The sequence below is a fragment of the Rhinatrema bivittatum genome, chromosome 4, assembly GCF_901001135.1.
Source record: "Rhinatrema bivittatum chromosome 4, aRhiBiv1.1, whole genome shotgun sequence".
NCBI classification, from domain to species: domain Eukaryota; kingdom Metazoa; phylum Chordata; class Amphibia; order Gymnophiona; family Rhinatrematidae; genus Rhinatrema; species Rhinatrema bivittatum.
Window position 1 is genome coordinate 60,685,848 of NC_042618.1, and position 19,607 is coordinate 60,705,454.

Here is a 19,607-nt window from a genome sequence, read left to right on the forward strand (position 1 = left end):
ATCCTCAAATAATTATCACAACCGACGCTTCCAACGTCGGCTGGGGAGCCCATGTAAACAATTTACAAACCCAAGGATTCTGGTCTCCAGAGGAAGCCAAACACCAGATAAACTTCCTGGAACTTCGTGCGATACGATATGCTCTCAGGACCTTTCAAGATTGCCTATCAAACCATGTAATCTTGATTCAGACGGACAACCAGGTGGCCATGTGGTACATAAACAAGCAGGGAGGCACAGGTTCCTTTCTTTTGTGTCAGGAAGCTGCGCAGATTTGGGCAGAAGCCCTCCCTCGCTCCATGTACCTCAAGGCCACCTACTTGCCGGGAGTAGACAATGTATTGGCAGATCAGCTGAGCCGTGTCTTCCAATCACACGAGTGGTCACTCAACCCCTTCGTAGCGACCTCTCTGTTTCACAAATGGGGATATCCCCACTTAGACCTCTTTGCGTCCCCTCAGAACCACAAAGTGGACAATTACTGCTCTCTCATTCGGAGCCAGCACTCTCGGCCCAGGGATGCATTCTCCCTTACCTGGACAACAGGTCTGCTTTATGCATTCCCTCCACTTCCTCTTCTGTCGAAGACTCTCGTGAAGCTACGTCAGGACAGGGGAACTATGATCCTGATAGCTCCGCACTGGCCACGCCAAGTGTGGTTTCCCATACTCCAGGATCTCTCCATCCGCAGGCACATTCCTCTGGGAACGGACCCGCATCTGATCACTCAAAACGACTGATGCCTCCTCCATCCCAACCTCCGAGCCTTGGCCCTGACGGCATGGATGTTGAAAGGTTAGTCCTTCAGCCATTCAACCTTTCGGATTCAGTTTCTCGTGTCCTGATCGCTTCATGAAAGCCTTCCACAAGGAAATCTTATTCCTACAAATGGAAAAGGTACACATCATGGTGCACTTCTCAGTCCCTTGATCCTCTTTCCTGTCCAATCTCTAAATTCTTGGACTATCTCTGGCATCTATCAGAATCAGATCTAAAAACCTCTTCTATTAGAATGCATGTCAGTGTGGTAGCCGCCTTCCATAAAGGTATCGGGGGTGTCCCTATTTCAGTACAACCCCTTGTAACACGCTTTCTTAAAGGATTGCTCCATTTGAAGCCACCTTTACGGCCTCCAGCCCCATCTTGGGACCTTAATCTGGTTCTTGGTCGCCTTATGAAACCACCTTTCGAACCTCTGCACTCCTGTGACCTAAAATATCTCACATGGAAAGTGTTATTCCTTTTGGCTATCACTTCAGCTCGCAGGGTTAGTGAATTACAGGCCCTAGTTACCTATCCGCCTTACACTAAACTCCTGCAGGACCGGGCGGTACTCCGCACTCACCCTAAATTCTTACCTAAGGTAGTTTCGGAGTTTCATATTAATCAATCCATCATACTACCTATCTTCTTTCCCAGGCCCCACTCCAACTCTGGGGAACAGACTCTGCATACCCTTGACTGTAAACGGGCTCTAGCATTCTATCTAGACCGTACAGTTGCCCACAGGAAGAGCACTCAATTATTCGTCTCTTTCCACCCTAACAAGTTAGGACAACCTGTGGGTAAGCAGGCTCTTTCCTCCTGGTTGGCGGACTGCATCTCCTTCTGCTATCAGCAAGCTGGCATTCCTTTTCAAGACCGTGTTAAAGCACACTCTGTGAGGGCCATGGCGACTTCAGTAGCACACCTTCGATCGGTGCCGCTTCCTGACATCTGCAAGGCTGCAACCTGGAGTTCCCTCCATACATTTGCAGCCCACTATTGTTTGGACAAAGCTGGAAGACAGGATTCCATCTTCGGCCAGTCTGTCTTGCGTAACCTTTTTCCAACATGATGTACCAACACCCTTCCACCTTCCCAGTAGGGTGCGGATGCCCTCTACCAAATTCCACCCCGGTTGTTGTGCCTGTTGCACACCATTGGGTACATTTGGTGCATGATCGGACATCCTCAGCTCGGTACTCACCCATTTCTGAGGACAACCATTCTGCTTGTCCTGTGAGAAAGCAAATGTTGCTTACCTGATGTAACAGGTGTTCTCACAGGACAGCAGGATGTTAGTCCTCACGAAACCCGCCCGCCACCCCGCAGTGTTGGGTTCATTTTTATTTTTATTTTTTCGGCACTGCCTGTAGCTTTGAAACAAGACTGAAGGGAGACCCCTGCTGGCTGCAGGGTTAGTGCCGTGCTGGGCATGCCCAGTAGGGGCCAGTCAAAGTTCCTGAAACTTTGACAGAAGTTTTCCGTGGTTGGGCTCCATCCTCGATGTCACCCATTTGTGAGGACTAACATCCTGCTGTCCTGTGAGAACACCTGTTACATCAGGTAAGCAACATTTGCTATATCATGTGCGCATATACGCACGAACATCTAAGGAGGACGCTGGCAGTGATGTGATGGCAGCATTAAAGCCGCGTGGGCAACAGAAGCTTATTGGTGAGTACGTCTGGTTGCTGGCCTACCACAACTATGCTCTTCACCTGTTTGGGGAATTTATGTGGATAGGGAGTGTGTGTTAGAGAACTAGCAGAGGTTATATTGAAATTCTGTCCCATTTTGTATAGACTCCAGTTTTCACTCCCATACAAAAGAATTGATAGCATCATTCAATCACATAATTTTAAAGGGAGCTTTACTGGGTAGTGGAAACTGGCCAGGGTTTTCTTTATTACACAGAAGGCCCTTTCGACTTCTTCCTGTAGTGTCCTTTATAGCCAGTTTAAAGCAAAGGGCCCTGCTTTGCTTTAAACTGGCTTTAAAGGGCATCATGTGTGGAAATGTCATTTTGGCTTAATTAACATAGGGTCTGTGTTCAGCCGCTGAGTGGCTGTGCTAGTTAGTCGCTACATATATCCAGCTGTCTTAAAGTTAGCCAGCTATATATAACCGGCTAACTTTAGGACAGCCCTATGGCCTGACCAGAGTTATCCACAGAAGGTTACCAGCTAATTCCGAATATCAATATTAGCCAGTTAATTTATGCAGCTAATTCCACTTTCCCTAGAACTCCTCCTGCTTGCTCCTGGAATGCCCCCATCTTATCTGGCTAAATTCTAGTTGGGTAGAATTTATCCAGATAGGGGCTAAAAAAAGTTGGGTAAGCTATATAGACAGATATCTATTACTTTCTTAGCATTTAGACAGGTTAATCCACACCAATTGGTTGTGCGTCACTACCAGCTGATGGAGACTGAGCAAAGCTGACCTCACAGTATATATACCCCTGCACTGACATCAGCCCTCCTCCCTACTGGGAAGGAGAAAAGAAGAAGGAAATTAATTTGCCCTGCTTTTCTATGGTGATACCTTATGGTACCTCCCTCAGTCAAATTTTCCTGAGGATCCCTCCCTCAGAAGAGTACCTCGGTCCTGTAGCTGGTTTTCCAGCGTGGACTTAGCTGTAGAGAGACAAACAGCTGAAAGGCTAGTGGGTACAAGAAGCCGAGTAAGGTAGTGAAGGCCTTTGTCCTCTCCCCCATCGCAGCTGGAGACCAACTCTGTACTCGGCCAGGATGGGCTGAGCTCAGGTAGAGTATATATATAAAAAAAAAAAAGAGAGAGAGAAGAAGATAATTTTAGGGATTCCATACCTCTTCTGGTCTCCGAGCTTGGCATTCTGATCCGACATCCATTCCTGTCTCCAGGGGAGCTTGGGAAGATTTATTTATTTATTTATTTATTTATTTTTAATTTTTATATACCGATGTTCCTGTAAAGAATACATATCGCACCGGTTTACAAGGAACTGAACAGTCGCCTCCAGGGCGGAAATACATTAAAACAGTCGCCTCAAGGCAGAATACATTAACACAAGTATACAGGAAAACTATTAAAAGAGAACTTTCATAAACTCAATTAAATGTAACTGTGAACCATATGTAACTGTGAACCAAGATGTGGCAAGTTGAGCAGTCTTTTTGGCTAGGCCACGCTCTCAGGCTTTGCTTAGATGATGTGTGGTAGGCCACGGCAGCGTTCGCACACTTTTCTGCGCACAAGTCTGCCATGAAACAGTGTCTGATGTGGTTCGTGCTTGTGCGCCCAGGTGGGGGCTTAAGTGGGCACTTAGGTGGGCGCCTACCTGAACCACGTATTGGGCACCTACATTTTGGGCATCTGTAATGTATGCTTATTGGACAGAGCTTGTTTTTGGAAACCCTGTCCCAGACGGCCACGCAGCTGGGCGCATTGTTGTCATATCCTCTTTGGTGCGTACTGATAGCAGGTGTTTATCCATGGCACTGGTAGCAAAGAAGCTTACGTGCCTTACCCTTTGCGCTGCTTATCATATTCAGACATCACAGCCTGGCGTCCCCTCTAACTTGTGTCAGTGCTGCTTGAAGGGTCAGGGAAAGTTGTCCCCAAACGATTTTGCTAAGCCCGGTCCTTTCCAGCATCCTCAGGAATAGGACAGGTGGGGGAAATGCCAGAGATTTCGCTTGGTTTTGGGGCTCCCTAACAGCGGGGGAAAGTAGCTTAGTGGGCGCAGGACCAACACCCCCTGGCTTTGGTATGGGTCCTTCTGCCTTTTCTTGGGTGGAATTTTTCAAGGGTTGCAATCGTTCATGTGCAGTCAGCAGCCCCGGCCAAACCTAACAGTTCAGGATTGCAGGCTGCGGATTCCTGCACGCCTGGTGCCGCAGGTAAGCATTGGAGTAATTCTAGACCTGCTGTGGGTCACGTTGATAGGGACCCATATGGAATAGATAATGAAGCTGATCCTTACTCCCTGGTGGATGGGGAAATTCCTCCGGGATTGGAGCCATATAGAACAATGTTTCGTTTCTTTCATAGAAAAGGGTTGCCAGCTCTGATCTCCCAGACCTTGAAGATGCTGGGGTGCCAGGTGCTGATTTCTTGTCTGAGCCAAAGAAGATTCCATTTTAATTTCTTTGTGTAAAGCATCATGTTTCTTCCCCATTATGGATGCTATTCAAAAATTAATTGATCTTGAATGGGGAACCCAGGAAGCTCATTTTAAAGGGGGATGAGCTTTGGAAGCGCTGTATCCCCTGGATCCAGCTGCGAGAGAGCAGTTGCACTTTCCGAACTTGTTGCTCCCTGGTGGCTCACACTTGTTTGCTTCTCTCTCAGGAAGTTGATGAATCTGGTTTGAATTCCAGGGCAGTGATGAAACCAGTAGCCACCATTTTGGCAGATGCGGGCTGAGACCTGGTCTGCGCATCTGCCAGAGCGGTGGCTTCGGTGATAGTGGTCAGGTGTCAGTTATGATTGAGGAATTGGTGGGCCGATACAATTTCAAATTCTAATCTTACACAATTGCCCTTTAAAGGATCACTCTTGTTTGGGAGTGAGTTGGAAAAAATAGCCAGTAAGTTGGGTGAGTCCCGGATTCCTCAGTTACCAGAGGCTAAGAAACAGCCACCGCTCTTTTTCAGTGCGAGAGGTCATGCTAGGGGTTTCAAACCCTTTTGCCCCTACAGAGGAACGGCTTCTCAGAGGGGTCGACCTTTGGGTAGTCTCAGTCCTTTCATCTCAGGCAGCCCAGATGGGGTGCAGGCTTGAGTGGCGTTGCCCCCTGAACCTCTCAAAGAAGGTGTGCTGGCCCACCCCCGGGAATAGGAGATAGGAGGTCGCTTCTCTCTTTTTTTTTTTTTTTTTATAGGAGTGGGTTGAGATCACGTCAGACCAGTGGGTTCTGGAGGTGATAAGAGATGGCTATGCTCTGGAATTTCTCAGCGTTCCTTGGGGCATTTTCATGGTGTCTCCCTGCAACTCTCTACAGAAGAGGCAGACAGTGGAGTGTACATTGTCAAGACTCCTCAGCCTGTGGACAGTGATCCCAGTGCCCAGGTCACAAGAAAATATGGGCCAATATTCCATTTATTTTGTTGTACCCAAGAAGGAGGGTTCCTTTTGCCCCATCCTGGATCTCAAGGGAGTCAACCGTCATTTGCTGGTGACTTGTTTCCGCATGGAAACTTTTCTCTTGGTTATAATATGTAGGTACATGAAGGTACATCTCTGGAATGTCAGAGGTGTACCTACATATTCCCATCCGCTGGAGCATCAATGGTTTCTGCATTTCACTGTTTTGGGGTGACATCATTTTGAGCGCTACCCTTCAGTTTGGCCACCATGCCCAGAACCTTCTCCAAGGTCATGGTGGTAGTATTGGCAGTGTTGAGAAAGGATGGCATTCTGGTCCACCATACTTAGATGATTGGCTAATTTGGGCCAAGAGCATGAAAGAGAGTCTTCACACCTTGCGCAAGGTGATCTCCTTGTTACAGGAACTAGATTAAGTGGTGAACTTGGCCAAGAACAATCTGAAGCCATCCCAATCACTGGAGGATCTTGCTGTTTGTTTTGACACGAAGCAAGGCAGGGTGTTCTTGCTGAAGATCCAAATTTAGAAACTGATGGCGCAGATGCGACTATTGACCAAAACAATACGCCCAACGGTGTGGTCTTATCTACAAGTACTCGGGTTGAAGACAGCCACCACCCTAGAGGTGGTTCCATGGGCAAAGGAGCACATGCATCCTCTTCAGTGCACACTGCTTGCTCATTGGAGTCCACAGTCTCAGGGCTACTCGATGCAGCTTCACTTACCGGTGGAGCTCACCATCCAATTGCAGTGGTGGTTGCAAACAGATCATCTAAGGACGAGCATTCCCTACGAACACTGGACTGGCTAGTACTCATGACAGATGTTAGCCTCCAGGGTTGGAGGGCTCACTATCAGGAGTTGACAACACAGAGGTCCTGGAGAACAGAAGAGTCTCTCTAGAGCATCAATAGACTGGAAGCCTGTGCCATTCGGTTGGCATGATTGCGATTTGTTGACCGCTTGCAGGATCGAGCGATCTGAATAACGTCAGACAATGTGATGACAATGGCTTACAGCAATTGCCGGGAGGAACCAAGAGCCAGCAAGTGTCGCAGGAAATAGCCCAACTCATGAACTGGGCAGAAGTACATCTTCAGGAGATCTCACTTCTCAATCTTAGGAAAAGACAGTGTAAGAGCAGACTTTCTCAGCAGACAGAGTCTGGATCCAGGAGAATGGGAATTGTCAAATGAAGCATTTCAGCTCAAAGTGGACCACTGGGTCTTCCCGTTTCTAGACTTGCTAGTGGTAGCATTGTGTGATGTCAATCTGAGCAGAAGACCTGGAAGTCGGAGAAACCCAACAAAGATAGGCTGAGAAATCCTGCCATGACATGATGTCCTGTGCTGCCATCATTTTGCTGAGGATCAGAAAGACTGTGAGCTGAGAAGCAGAAATACTCCATTCCTACCTCACCACCAACCAGAGCAGAAGAAAAGGAAGACGAAGAAAAGTACACAAAACCACAATTGACGCCATGGAACATATAACTCCTATTAACCCAGTAATTGGACAAGGTATGAATGGAGACAAATAATAAAAAGAAGAATAAAAAACAAAATGATACAAATAATATTATACATACCATAACCAGTAATATTGGGCACAACTTCAAAACCAGCCTTTTGATTATGTTACTATTATTGAATGCACAATCAATAATTTAAAAAATCCCTTTAATGAATAATATGCTAAATAATAAACATTCTGCATCATGGAAACATGGATGACTGATAAAGACAATGTATTACTAAACTAAATCTACCATCCAGAATTCAATTTACACCACATACCAAGACAAAAAAAGAAAAAAGGTGGAAGGCTATTAATAATATGTAGGAAAGAACTAAAACTAGTTTTAAGTAAAATATAAATTGATCCATGCTATGAAGTTGTGATACTAAAATCGAAGCAACTAAATATAAAGCAGGTATATTGCCCCCAGGCCTTTTACAAAAAGAATGCCCTCCACTAATTGAACTATTCATGAATGTGTTCCCAACCCCCAAAAATACCTTACGAATAGGTGATTTCAACTTCCAAGTCGACAAAAAACCTATGACAAATGCATGCAAAATATTCCTTAATACTATGGAGGCCCTAGGATGGTCACAATAAGTCTCAAAACCAACACACAAAGCAGGCCATACTCTGGACCTAACTTTTGCCAACATGAAAAAACTGCCAAATCAACACTGAACATACTGTAATACCATGGTCGGATCATCAATTAATAAGAGCAGAAATAATTCTCCAAAAACAAAATCATAAGAACATAAAAAAGTATTAACAATAATATTCAGCTTAAATACTGACAATAACTGATTACTAGAAATGACACTTCAACACACAACCCATTCAACCACTGAGATCTCAAAATAAAGGCCTCTTAAAGATCCCTACAATAAGAGACATTCATTTGCTCAAAGAAGAGACAGGCATCTGTAGCTGGCCCAAAACTCTGGATCTCCATGCCAGAAGAAACTAAGAACAACATCGGATAGAAAGAATTTCAAGTATGACCTGAAAACTTGGCTCTTTAAAAAATGCCTTAACTTAACATAATAATCAAAAGAATCAAAAAGCGCGAGCTCTGTCACTGATATATGATAACAAATTAATGAGTTGTACTATTATTTAATGTATTAAAAATAATTTTAATAACCTACACTGTGTGGTATGTTGTTTTACATTATTTTAGTGCAACCTATATTTTAAATGAATATATAGGAGGAAATAGAGGAAGGTTTCATATATTGTGTAGGTGTCCCAACACCACTGTTTTTGTGGTTATAATCATTAACCATCCTCCTCCTCCGTGAAATATTTTTTTGAGATGTTTTCATATGTGTTTATATGTTACTCTAAATCCCGAAGAACCTGAAGATAGTCCCTATCTTTAAAGGTTGTATATGACACACCAACAACACATCGGGGAAGTCTGATTTGTTTGCTCTCCATAAAAAAGTATTGTTTAACCTTTACAAACTTCACCAATGGTAGTCAGCATAGAAATATACTGACATTATTGGCCACGGAAGAGTCTTCAGGTTCTTCGGGATTTAGAGTAACATATAAACACATATGAAAAACATCTCAAAAAAATATTTCACGGAGGAGGAGGATGGTTAATGATTATAACCACAAAACAGTGGTGTTGGGACACCTACACAATATATGAAACCTTCCTCTATTTCCTCCTATATATTCATTTAAAATATAGGTTGCACTAAAATAATGTAAGACAACACACCACACAGTGTAGGTTATTAAAATTATTTTTAATACATTAAATAATAGTACAACTCATTAATTTGTTATCATATATCAGTGACAGAGCTCGTGCTTTTTGATTCTTTTGATTATTATGTAGGTCGCTGAATTTAGTGGTGTATTTTCTTGATTCATTTGGTTTATAACTTAACATAGCCATAGAATTCAGTTTACCCAACTGATAAATAAGATTTTGTGGAAAATATCCTTCTGGAATTGTTTATATGTTATTACTAATCCTTTATTTTATATGTGAGTTTACCCTGTAATTTATTTTTATCTTTGAATGTTTTTATGTAAACCATTATTTTTGTGACTTCATGTGGAATGATGGTATATAAACATTTAAATAATAAATGTGAAGGTTCCTCGCTTCTTCAGTCGCAGGAGAGATCTGAAGTCTTTGGGCCATTAATGCCCTCATGCAGGAGTGGCCGGAAGGCAAGCTTGTATATGCCTTTCCCCCATGATCGTTGTTGGACAGAATAATTTGGATGATCGAGATTCACACAGGGATGATGCTTCTGGTCGTGCCAGATGGCCCAGGAGGCCTTGGTATGCAGATCTGTGAAGGTTCCTGGTGGATTCTCCTCTCCGATTGCCAGTCCACAGGTTTTCTGCTGCAGCAGGGGCCTGTTCTTCACTGACTTGATTTTGTCTTACGGTAATGGCTCTTCAGAGGGTTTGGTTGCTGAAGCTTGGATACTGCATTGCTGTGATTGCCACTTTGCTTCGAGGGCGAATGTTCTCAACCCTCCTTAGCCTATGTTTGGTTTGGCCAGTATTTGAGGCTTGGTATGAGGAACAAGGGGTTCATCCTCGTTTGGTTAAGATCCTGCTCATTTTGGATTTTTTGCAAGAGGGGTTGATTAAGGGGTTGGCCCCTAATCCTTGAAGGTAACAGGTGGTGGCTCTTGCCTGTTTCCGAGATCAGGTGAAGGTGAACCCTTGTCGACCCATCTGGATGTGGCCCGATTCTTTAAAAGGAATGAAGCATCTTCGTTCTCCTTTGCTGTTACTAGTGCCCTTGTGGAGTCTTAATCTGTTTTGGATTTTTTGGCGGGTCCCATCTTTTTGACCACTGCATAGCATCTCCTTGAGGTTATTTACTTTGAAGATGGTGTTTCTTGTGACAATTTGTTCTGTGCGTAGAGTTTCCAAACTACAGGCTTGTCTTGATGGGAACTGTTCGGCGAGTGACTCTGGGGGCAATATAGCTGTGAACTATTCCGTCCTTTTTGCCAAAGGTGGTTCTCAGATTTTCACTTGAATCAATCAATTTCCCTACTGACTCTGGATGAATATCGCCTGTTATGGACATTCGAAGTCAAGAGGCATATCATGAGGTATTTGGAGGTTCTAAACCTCTCAGGAAGACAGACTAGCTGTTTATACTCCACGGTGGGAGTAAACAGGGTGGGCCGGATTGCAGGCTACAATAGCCTACTGGATTAAGGAGGTAATCATGGTTGCGTATGTGGATGCTGAGCAGCCATTACCTAGTCAGGAGGGGGCTCATTCCAGTAGAGCTCAGGCAGTGTCATGGGCAGAGATTAGATTGTTGTCTCCCATCGAGATTTGCCGAGCTGTTACGTGGTCCTCCTTACACATCTTTTCCAGGCATTACTGCTTGGATGCCAGACTCAGGAGGATGCAGCCTTTGCCATGTGGTATTGATCAGACTGCAGGCAGCCTCCACCCTGTTTGGGAGTAGCTTTGGTACATCCCACTGGTGTGGATTAACCTGTCTGAATGCTAAGAGAGGAGAAATTACTGCTTACTGATAATTTCCTTTTCTTTAATGCAGACAGGTTAATCCACCTTCCCTGCCTTTGGCTGCCAGATGGTGGTGATATTGTCCTCCTGAGTGGCTGCATTTCTGGGATTAGTAGTAAGTGTCAGATCCCAGTCCTTGGATTAGAGATATTATAATCCTTGTCTGATCTCATTGTTTCCTGTAACTGAGTGCTTGCATGGTTATCTGTTAATAGTTATGCTCATGTATTGTTATTTGTCTATAACTGGCTTTTGTAGAGGAATACTAGCGGGGCTGATGTCAGGTGCAGGGGTATATATATCATGATGTCAGCTTTGCTCCAACTCCAATCTGCTGGTAGAGGTGCATAACCCACTGGTGTGGATTAACCTGTCTTCATTAAAGAAAAGGAACTTATCAGGTAAGTACTAATTTCTCCTTTATCCGTCTAAACCGCTTTTGAATATGGACCCTCATAGGGGAAGATATTCAATAAAGCTGAGTTCCTAAATTTAGGGCTCTAAAATTAGGAACCTGTTTTCAGACAAACTTAGGGGGTCATTTATCAAAATGCGATAAGGCGTTTTTGCATGTGTTAAGGGCTTATCGCATACTAAAAGCCCCGTTAATGCATGCGATTGCACCATATTGTATGGTGCGATTCAAATAATAAGAGGAGTTAGGGGTGGACTGGGTTAGCCTGTCTGCAAAGAGCTATTGCACAGCTGTAACTACACATCTTTGGATTGTGTGGTAAAGTTTCATTTCCATGTCTCCTGTAAGTCCTATTTCAGGTGAATTGAAGGAGGGGGAGAGAGAGAGACTGGCCATAATGTCATGCCCATAGGTAGGTATTTGTATCCCCATGGTAGGCCCCACCTAGTAACTCGAGGTGGGGTTTAGGTAAGAGTGTAGGGGGTTAGGGGCCACTTTGACATGTATGTGACACCTACAAACAGAACAGTGGTCTCTTGTGAAGATTTGCTGGCCTTCGGAGTGAGGAAACTCACTCCAAGATGAGATTTGGGCAATGTTCTCTCAACCAGCTTAGGTTAGGTTGAGAGAACATTGCCCAAATCTCATCTTGGAGTGAGTTTCCTCACTCAGGTTGAGAGAACATTGCCCAAATCTCATCTTGGAGTGAGTTTCCTCACTCCGAAGGCCAGCAAATCTTCACAAGAGACCACTGTTCTGTTCGTAGGTTCACGTAGAATGTCAAAGTGGCCCCTAATCCCCTACACTCTTACCTAAACCCCACCTCGAGTTACTAGGTGGGCCTACCATACGGATACAATTACCTACCTATGGGCCATGACATTATGGCCAGTCTCTCTCTCTCCCCCCTTTTGCATGATAAATCCACCCTATGATGCCTACATTTTCAACTGAAAATTCACATAAATTTAGATCCTAAAAGTTAGACCCCTAAATTTAGATCTGCTTTTCTTTGCCTAGATTTAGGCCGTAAATTAGGTGCCTAGTTCTGAAAATCAGTGCTAAGCTACTAACTTTATTCTCTGCCTAACTCCACCCCATAACCACCCCACTTTTTAGGTTTCAAAATTTAAGAGCCTAATGAGATTAGGATTCTAAATTAAGGCACTTAGCTCTAGTAAATTTTCAGAAGGGCTAATTTAGGAAGTTTAGGATCCTAAGCTCTGAAAATTGGCATTGTAGTGTTTACAGGACCTCAGTAGCAGCAAGCATCAAACAGATTCATACAAGATCATATATTACTCCTTTATTTTTTTAGGGTTTTCATTATTTATTTCACCCTACTTTATTTCTGTTTGAGAAGTTATCTTGAACATATTTGCAAATAAATAAGTAAATATGATTTGTGTTTTTATCGGGGGGGGGGGGGAGCAGGGGTGCCAATTTCAGTTTTCACTCAGGACGCTAGTTAGCCTAGAGCCGCCCTGATGAGATTGGAGACAAAGAATAGGAATGGAATAGTAGAAGAGAGCAAAATGGAGTGGAGGGATAGGTGGTGGCTGTAATATATGGGAAAAGCTAAGGAAGAGCAGGAATAGAAGAGATGGCACTGAAGGGAAAAGATGGAAACAGAGAAGAGAAGATGGAAATAATGAGGGAGAAAGATAAAGTCTGAATGCCTGATCATGGCAGCGGCAAGTGGTGGCACTATTTTGAAACAGTTCTTGTGATAATGTAATGGAAAATTTGGAAAATCCACTCAAATATTTATGTTTATATTTGTGTTATACTATAATTGATAATTATTAATTAGGAAAAATGTCTATATGTAGATTACTCAAATTTATCTTTATTTTGGTAGACTTCAGACATTAACAGAAGAGCTGATCAAGAACACTGAGCAAATAGAAAAATTAAAACAGGAAATAAAAGAAACTGAAGAGGACATTAAAAGATTCCAAGACAATAGTCTGTAAGTAGAAAATTTCAACAATGATTAGCAAGGCAGAAATGTTCTATTTGCATTTAAAATATCCCAGACTTAGCTTTGTAAAATAAAAATGTATTTAAATATAATTTACTGTAATGTTTTTATATTTCAGATTTAATATCATGGTACGTGAAGAACATATGGAAGAGGAAAAGGGCAGTCTTAGTAAAGAAAAATCTAAAAGGTAAATGTTACTGTAATTTTTAGCTAAGGTAGCAAACTGTCCATTAATAAAACTGGCAAGAGGCTGGGGATGCTGTGGAAGGAGTAAGTCTCAGCTATCACACAACAGCAACACTTAGTGACCAGATTCAGGGTACACATGTGCCAGGTTTCTGAAGGAGCCACAGTTTGTGGCTTTTAGTCAAGTACTGTCATTGCGATGGTTGGGCTACATTTGTTGGTGGGTGGGGGAGGAGATCAGTGAAGGATTTTAAAATGGGAAAAAACTCTGGGTAGCTGTAGATCAGGGGGTGGGCAAACCCAGCCCGATGACAGATTTTTTTTCCAACCCTCCTTTTCCTCCTCCTCCTCCTCAATTTGCCGCATTAGATGCGGCCCACCAACACCTTCAATGTCATCAAAAATGGCCTGACATCGCAGGCCTTTGTTGATGACTTCGACTTGGATGTCGGCAGCCGGAGGTGACGTTCCCCTCAGAGGGAGCAGTGGGGCAGGAAGAGGAGGAGCAGCACCCAGCTGTAAAAAGGCCTGTGCCACCAGCAGTGAAGAGAAAAGGCGTGTGTGGCCTTTGGTGGACACCATGACACTGATGATGAAAAGGAAGAGGCCGCTGATGGATCCCATCCCACTGGCAGCAAAGAGAAGAGGCTATGTGGTACCTGGTGGACCCCATGCCACCAGCGATGAAGAAAGGAAGAGGCGGCCAGTGGATCCCATCCCTCCTGGGGTAAAGAGAAGATGCCATGCAGTTCCCGGGGGAGCAGTGAAGAGAAGAGGCCCATCTCTTCAGTTTGCCCAATGGTGCAGAAGTTACGCATCTGCTCTGCCAGGCGAACTAAGCCCATCTGTCGTTTCTGCAGGCTTTGAGCAGTATTAAAAGCTCGCGAGGGCAGCACATTCTCTGTGTTGATGTCGTGATACATAAGATTAGTATGGAAGACGTGCTATAACTGCAATTTTTCAATACCGTTTAGCCTGCAGAGAGGAGGAAGAGCAACAGAGCGATTTCGATGATGGATTAGATCCTCTCCAGCACACGATGATGCTGACAATGGCATTGGAGGAGCATGAGAGTCTGTGAGGCTGCCACATGTATGTATGTGTGTGAGAGAAAATGAATGGGTGCCTGCCTGGGGGTCTGTATGTGTGTATAAGAATGAATGGGTGCTGCCTGGGGTGTGTGTGAGAATGAATGGGTGCCTGCCTGGGTGTGTGTGTGAGAATAAATGAGTGACTGTCTGGGGGGGGGGGGGGGCTGTGTGTATATGAGAATGAATAGGTATCTGCCTGGGGGTCTGTGTATGTGTGAGAGAATGAATGGGAGCTTGCCTGGGGGGACAGGGTACCAGTGAGAATTGAGTGCATGTTTGAGTGTGTGTGTATATGAAAGAACCAGAATGAGGTTTATATGTATGTGAGGGAGTCAGTGAGAGTGAATACATGTTTGAATGTTTGTGGGTGAATGAGAGTGCAATGTGTGTGATTGAGTGAGAGCACATTGTGTGTATGGGTGAGAGAGACCATGTATATATGGGTGGATGAGAAATCATTGTGTGTATGGGCGAGGGAGAGCATGTGTGTGGTTGAGAGACAGAGAGAACGCAAGTGTGTGCAACAATCCCCCCCCCCTTTCCTATCTGTCTCTAATCCCTGACAATCTCGGGACATCTGGGAATCAAACATTTCCCGGTAAGGAGAATTTTTAAAAATCCTTACTAGTTTTAATTATTGGGTATTATTTGATGTTTTGAAATATTTTATGGGTGTTTGGAACATTTTTATATTAGTTTTTAACTATTTGATGTTATTCTATTTGTTAATTGTGTTGATTAATCTTTTTATTGATATGGTTGCTGTTCATGGAGTTTTAAGGGACCTCCCCCCCCTCACAAAAGGGAACACCAGCCCTTGGCTCTGATAAGCACCAGTATCGTGGCCTGCTTTAAAAAAATGTTTGCACACCCCTCCTGTAGATTAAGGTGCAAGAAGAACATAAGAACTGCCATATGATGGCTCAGACTGAAGGTCCATCATATCCTTTTTCCACCAGTGGCCAATCCAGGTCACAAATATCTGACAGGATTTCAAACAGTAGGTAGGTCCCATGCAGCTAATGCTCAAGGATTAGAAGTGGTTTTTCTCAGGTCTATCTGGTTAATAACAGTTTATGGACTTCTTCTTTGAAACCTTGTCCAAATCTTTTTTAAACATCTTTGTTAGCTGCCTGTATCACATCCTCTAGAATGAATTCCAGACCTTAACTGTGCATTGAGTGAAAAATAATTTTCTCTGATTTGTTTTAAATGTGCTACTTACTAATTTCATTTCTAGTTTTTGTATTTTTTGAAAGAGTAAATAACTGATTCACATTTACCTATTCTATTCTACTCATGATTTTATAGATGTCCATCATATCCACTCTCAGCCATTACTTCTCCAAGCTAATCAGCCCTATAGCCATTCTTCATAAGGGAGGTGTTACATCCTCATTATCATTTTGGTTGTCCTTGGTATGTTTTCTAGTTGAGCTATATCTTTTTTTTTATTATTATTGACAATTTTTATTGAGAGAAATATAAAACTGAATTTACAAGAAACAGCAATGTTCAGATACAGCCATAATATAATCTAACAAAGAAATACAAACTGTGGTACTAACATGATCCAAAGGTCCGCCAGTAAGCTCTCTTCCCTCTCCATTAGACCACCCTCCCCCCCTTCCCCCCTTCCCCCCTTCCCCCCTCCCTTTTCCATCCCTCAACTGAATTCCATAGAGCATGTTACAACAGATGATCTGGAAAGGGGAACGTCAAGAGGTGGTCAAATTTGCAGATGACACAAAATGATTCTGAGTTGTTAAATCACAATTGGATTGTGATAAATTGCAGGAAGACCGTGCGAGACTGGAAGACTGGGCATCCAAATAGCAGATGAAATTGCTATTCCTACAATGATAGCCAAACCGATTTCAGAGATTATTAACAAATCCATCACTACTGGACTGGTACCTACACAACTTAAACATGCCATAATAAAGCCAACTCTCAAGAAACTGGATTTGGATCCTACAGAACCTTCTAACTTTCGCCCAGTCTCAAACCTCCCTTTTCTATCTAAAATAATAGAAAAAATCATTAACAAGCAACTTACAGAATTTCTAGATAAAAATCAACTACTCTAACCTTCCCAGTATGGATTCCACAAGTACCATAGCACTGAAACACTCCTGCTATCTCTCTCAGAAACCATCCTAAAAGCCCTTGACACTGGTCACTCTTACATTCTAGCGCTGCTTGACATCTCTTCTGCATTTGATACTGTTAACCACAATACCCTTATTACCCGCCTCGCTCAAATTGTCATTGCTGGCTCCGCTCTATGCTGGCTTCAATCATTTCTGAGTGATAGGAAATACAGTGTAAAAATTGGCCGCCACAAATCTAAACCCAAAAAACTGCAACAAGGAGTACCTCAAGGTTCCTCTCTTTCTTCAACTTTTTTCAATATCTACCTCACCCCCCTTTGTCAAATATTGAATAAACTAGGTTTACTGCACTTCATATACACAGATGACGTGCAAATCCTCATCCCCATTAATGACTCCCTACCTAACGCCCTGAAAATCTGGGAAGCTGCTCTTACAGAAATAAAGAACCTACTCACGGAAAACTTCCTGGCAATAAACACTGCCAAAACAGAACTACTCATTATCACTCCGCAGAACAATGCGTCCATCAACTCTTTCCATATGTCACAAACCAACCTTCCCATGGTATAGCAGGTACGCAGCCTCGGCATATTCATAGACAACCATTTCTCTTTAAAAAAATTCATATCGGCCACAGTCAAAAATGGATTCTTCAAACTACATACGCTAAAAAGAATTAAATCTCTTCTACACCCTCACGACTTCCGAAAAGTCCTACAAGCCACAATTCTATCAAAACTCGACTACTGCAACTCGATCCTCCTAGGACTGCCTAAAAATTCACTACAACCGTTACAGATGCTACAAAATGCGGCTGCACGCATACTCACCAACACGATCACATCACGCCTGCACTACAATCTCTGCACTGGTTACCTGTAGCTTCCAGGATATTGTACAAAGTACTTACCCTCATTCATAAGTCTATCTATAATCAAGATATGCAATGGATCTCTGATCATTTCACATTTCATAAATCTAATAGACCAACAACAACAATTCACCAAGCCAAACTTCAAACTCCCACCCTCAAGCACATCAAGCATGTCTCGACGAGAGAATGCTCTTTTACTATTGCAGGAACTGTCTTTTGGAATAAAATGCCCTCCCACCTGCGCCAGGAGCCCTGCCTTAAGAAGTTTAAACAAAACCTCAAAACCTGGCTATTTAAACAAGCTTACCCAGAATAGGAATTTTCTTAATCTGAACTGCTAATCATTCCATCACTTTGTATCCACATTACCTCAATAATTTCTCCCACTAGCAATCCTTTGTAATCTAGTTATGTGCCCCTAAAATACAATTTCATTCATCAAACAGAATGCAACTTTGGATTCTCCTAACTTCTATTGTTTGAATATACCTAGATGTTTATACTTACCTCCTATATTATTACCCATGTTAGGCTTGTTTAACTTGTATTACATGTTTCTATCATTCATTAAATTACTTGTATTTGTTCTGTTCTATGGTCATTAGAATGTAAAGCTAGTTGCTGAATTATTGTTTATTGTAAACCGAGGTAATGTTTTTTCAACGTGCCACGGTATATAAAAAAATGTATAAATAAATAAATAAATTTAATGTGGACAAGTGCAAAGTGATGCACATAGGGAAAAGACACCCACACTGTAGTACATGGTTAGGTTCCATATTAAGAGTTAGCACCCAGGAAAAAGATCTAGGCGTCATAGTAGACAATACATTGAAATCATCAACTCAATGTGCTGCAGAGGTCAAAAAAGCAAACAGGATGTTAGGAATTGTGAAGAAAGAATAAAACAGAGACGGTCATAATACCTCTGTATCGCTCCATGGTGAGACTGTATCTTAAATTCTGTGTGCAGTTCTGGTCACTGCATCTAAAAATAGATCTAGTTGCACTGGAAAAGATGCAGAGAAGGACAACCAAAATTATAAAGGGGCTGGAATGGCTCCCTATGAGAAAAGACTAAAGAGTTTAGGGTTGTTCAGCTTGGAGAAGAGACGGCTGAGGGAGGATATGATAGAAGGCTATAAAATCATGAGAGTAGCACATTTAAAACAAATTGGAGAAATTTATTTTTCCTTCAATGCAAATTTAAGCTCTGGAATTAATTGTGGTAAAGGCAGTTAGTATAGCTGGGTTTAAAAAAGCTTTGGACAATTCCTGAAGAAGTCAACTGCTATTAATCAAGCTAACTTAGGGGTAGATTTTAAAAAATTGCGCGATCACGTACTTTTGTTCGCGCACCAGGCGCGAACAAAAGTACGCTGGATTTTATAAGATACGAGCGTAGCCGCGTGTATCTTATAAAATCTGGGGTCGGCACGCGCAAGGGGGTGCACATTTGTGCAACCTGCGCGCGCCGAGCCCAGCGCGCGCTGCCTGTTCCCTCCAAGGCTGCTCCGATTTCGGAGCGGCCTCGGAGGGAACTTTCCTTCGCCCTCCCCCCACCTTCCCCTCCCTTCCCCTACCTAACCCACCCCCCCCAGCCCTATCTAAACCCCCCCTACCTTTGTCGGCAAAGTTACGCCTGCTGAACACCCCCGGGCCGAAACCACGCCCGCGTCGCCACCCCCGAAATGCCGCGTCACGTGCGTCGCCGCCCCCAAAACGCCGCGTCACTCTGGCCATGCCCCAACACCCCCCGACACGCCCCTTTTAGAAAGCCCCGGGACTTACGCGCGTCCCGGGGCTTTCCGCGCGCCGGCGGCCTATGCAAAATAGGTGCGCCGGCGGCTTATGCAAAATAGGTGCGCTGGCGCGCAAGTGCTTTTAAAGTCCGCCCCATAGGAAATAGCCACTACTTATTACTGGCATTAGTAGCATGGGATTTATATACTGTTTGAGTACTTGCCAGCTACTTGTAACTTGGATTGGCCACTGTTAGATGGACCCGTAGTCTGACCCAGTTTGGCAATT

General features: G+C 43.5%; 1 protein-coding gene across 1 annotated transcript in view; it reads left to right on the forward strand.

Annotated features, from left to right (window-relative positions):
• Positions 1-14,444, forward strand: part of LOC115089340 (golgin subfamily A member 6-like protein 1) — a 223,545-nt gene extending 209,101 nt beyond the window's left edge. Inside the window, exons 11-14 of the mRNA XM_029597429.1 lie at positions 13,183-13,293; positions 13,424-13,495; positions 14,038-14,221; positions 14,355-14,444. Of these exons, the coding sequence (XP_029453289.1) occupies positions 13,183-13,293; positions 13,424-13,495; positions 14,038-14,221; positions 14,355-14,444 (457 nt within the window). The remainder of the gene's footprint in view (positions 1-13,182; positions 13,294-13,423; positions 13,496-14,037; positions 14,222-14,354) is intronic.
• The last annotated feature ends 5,163 nt before the right edge of the window (positions 14,445-19,607 follow it).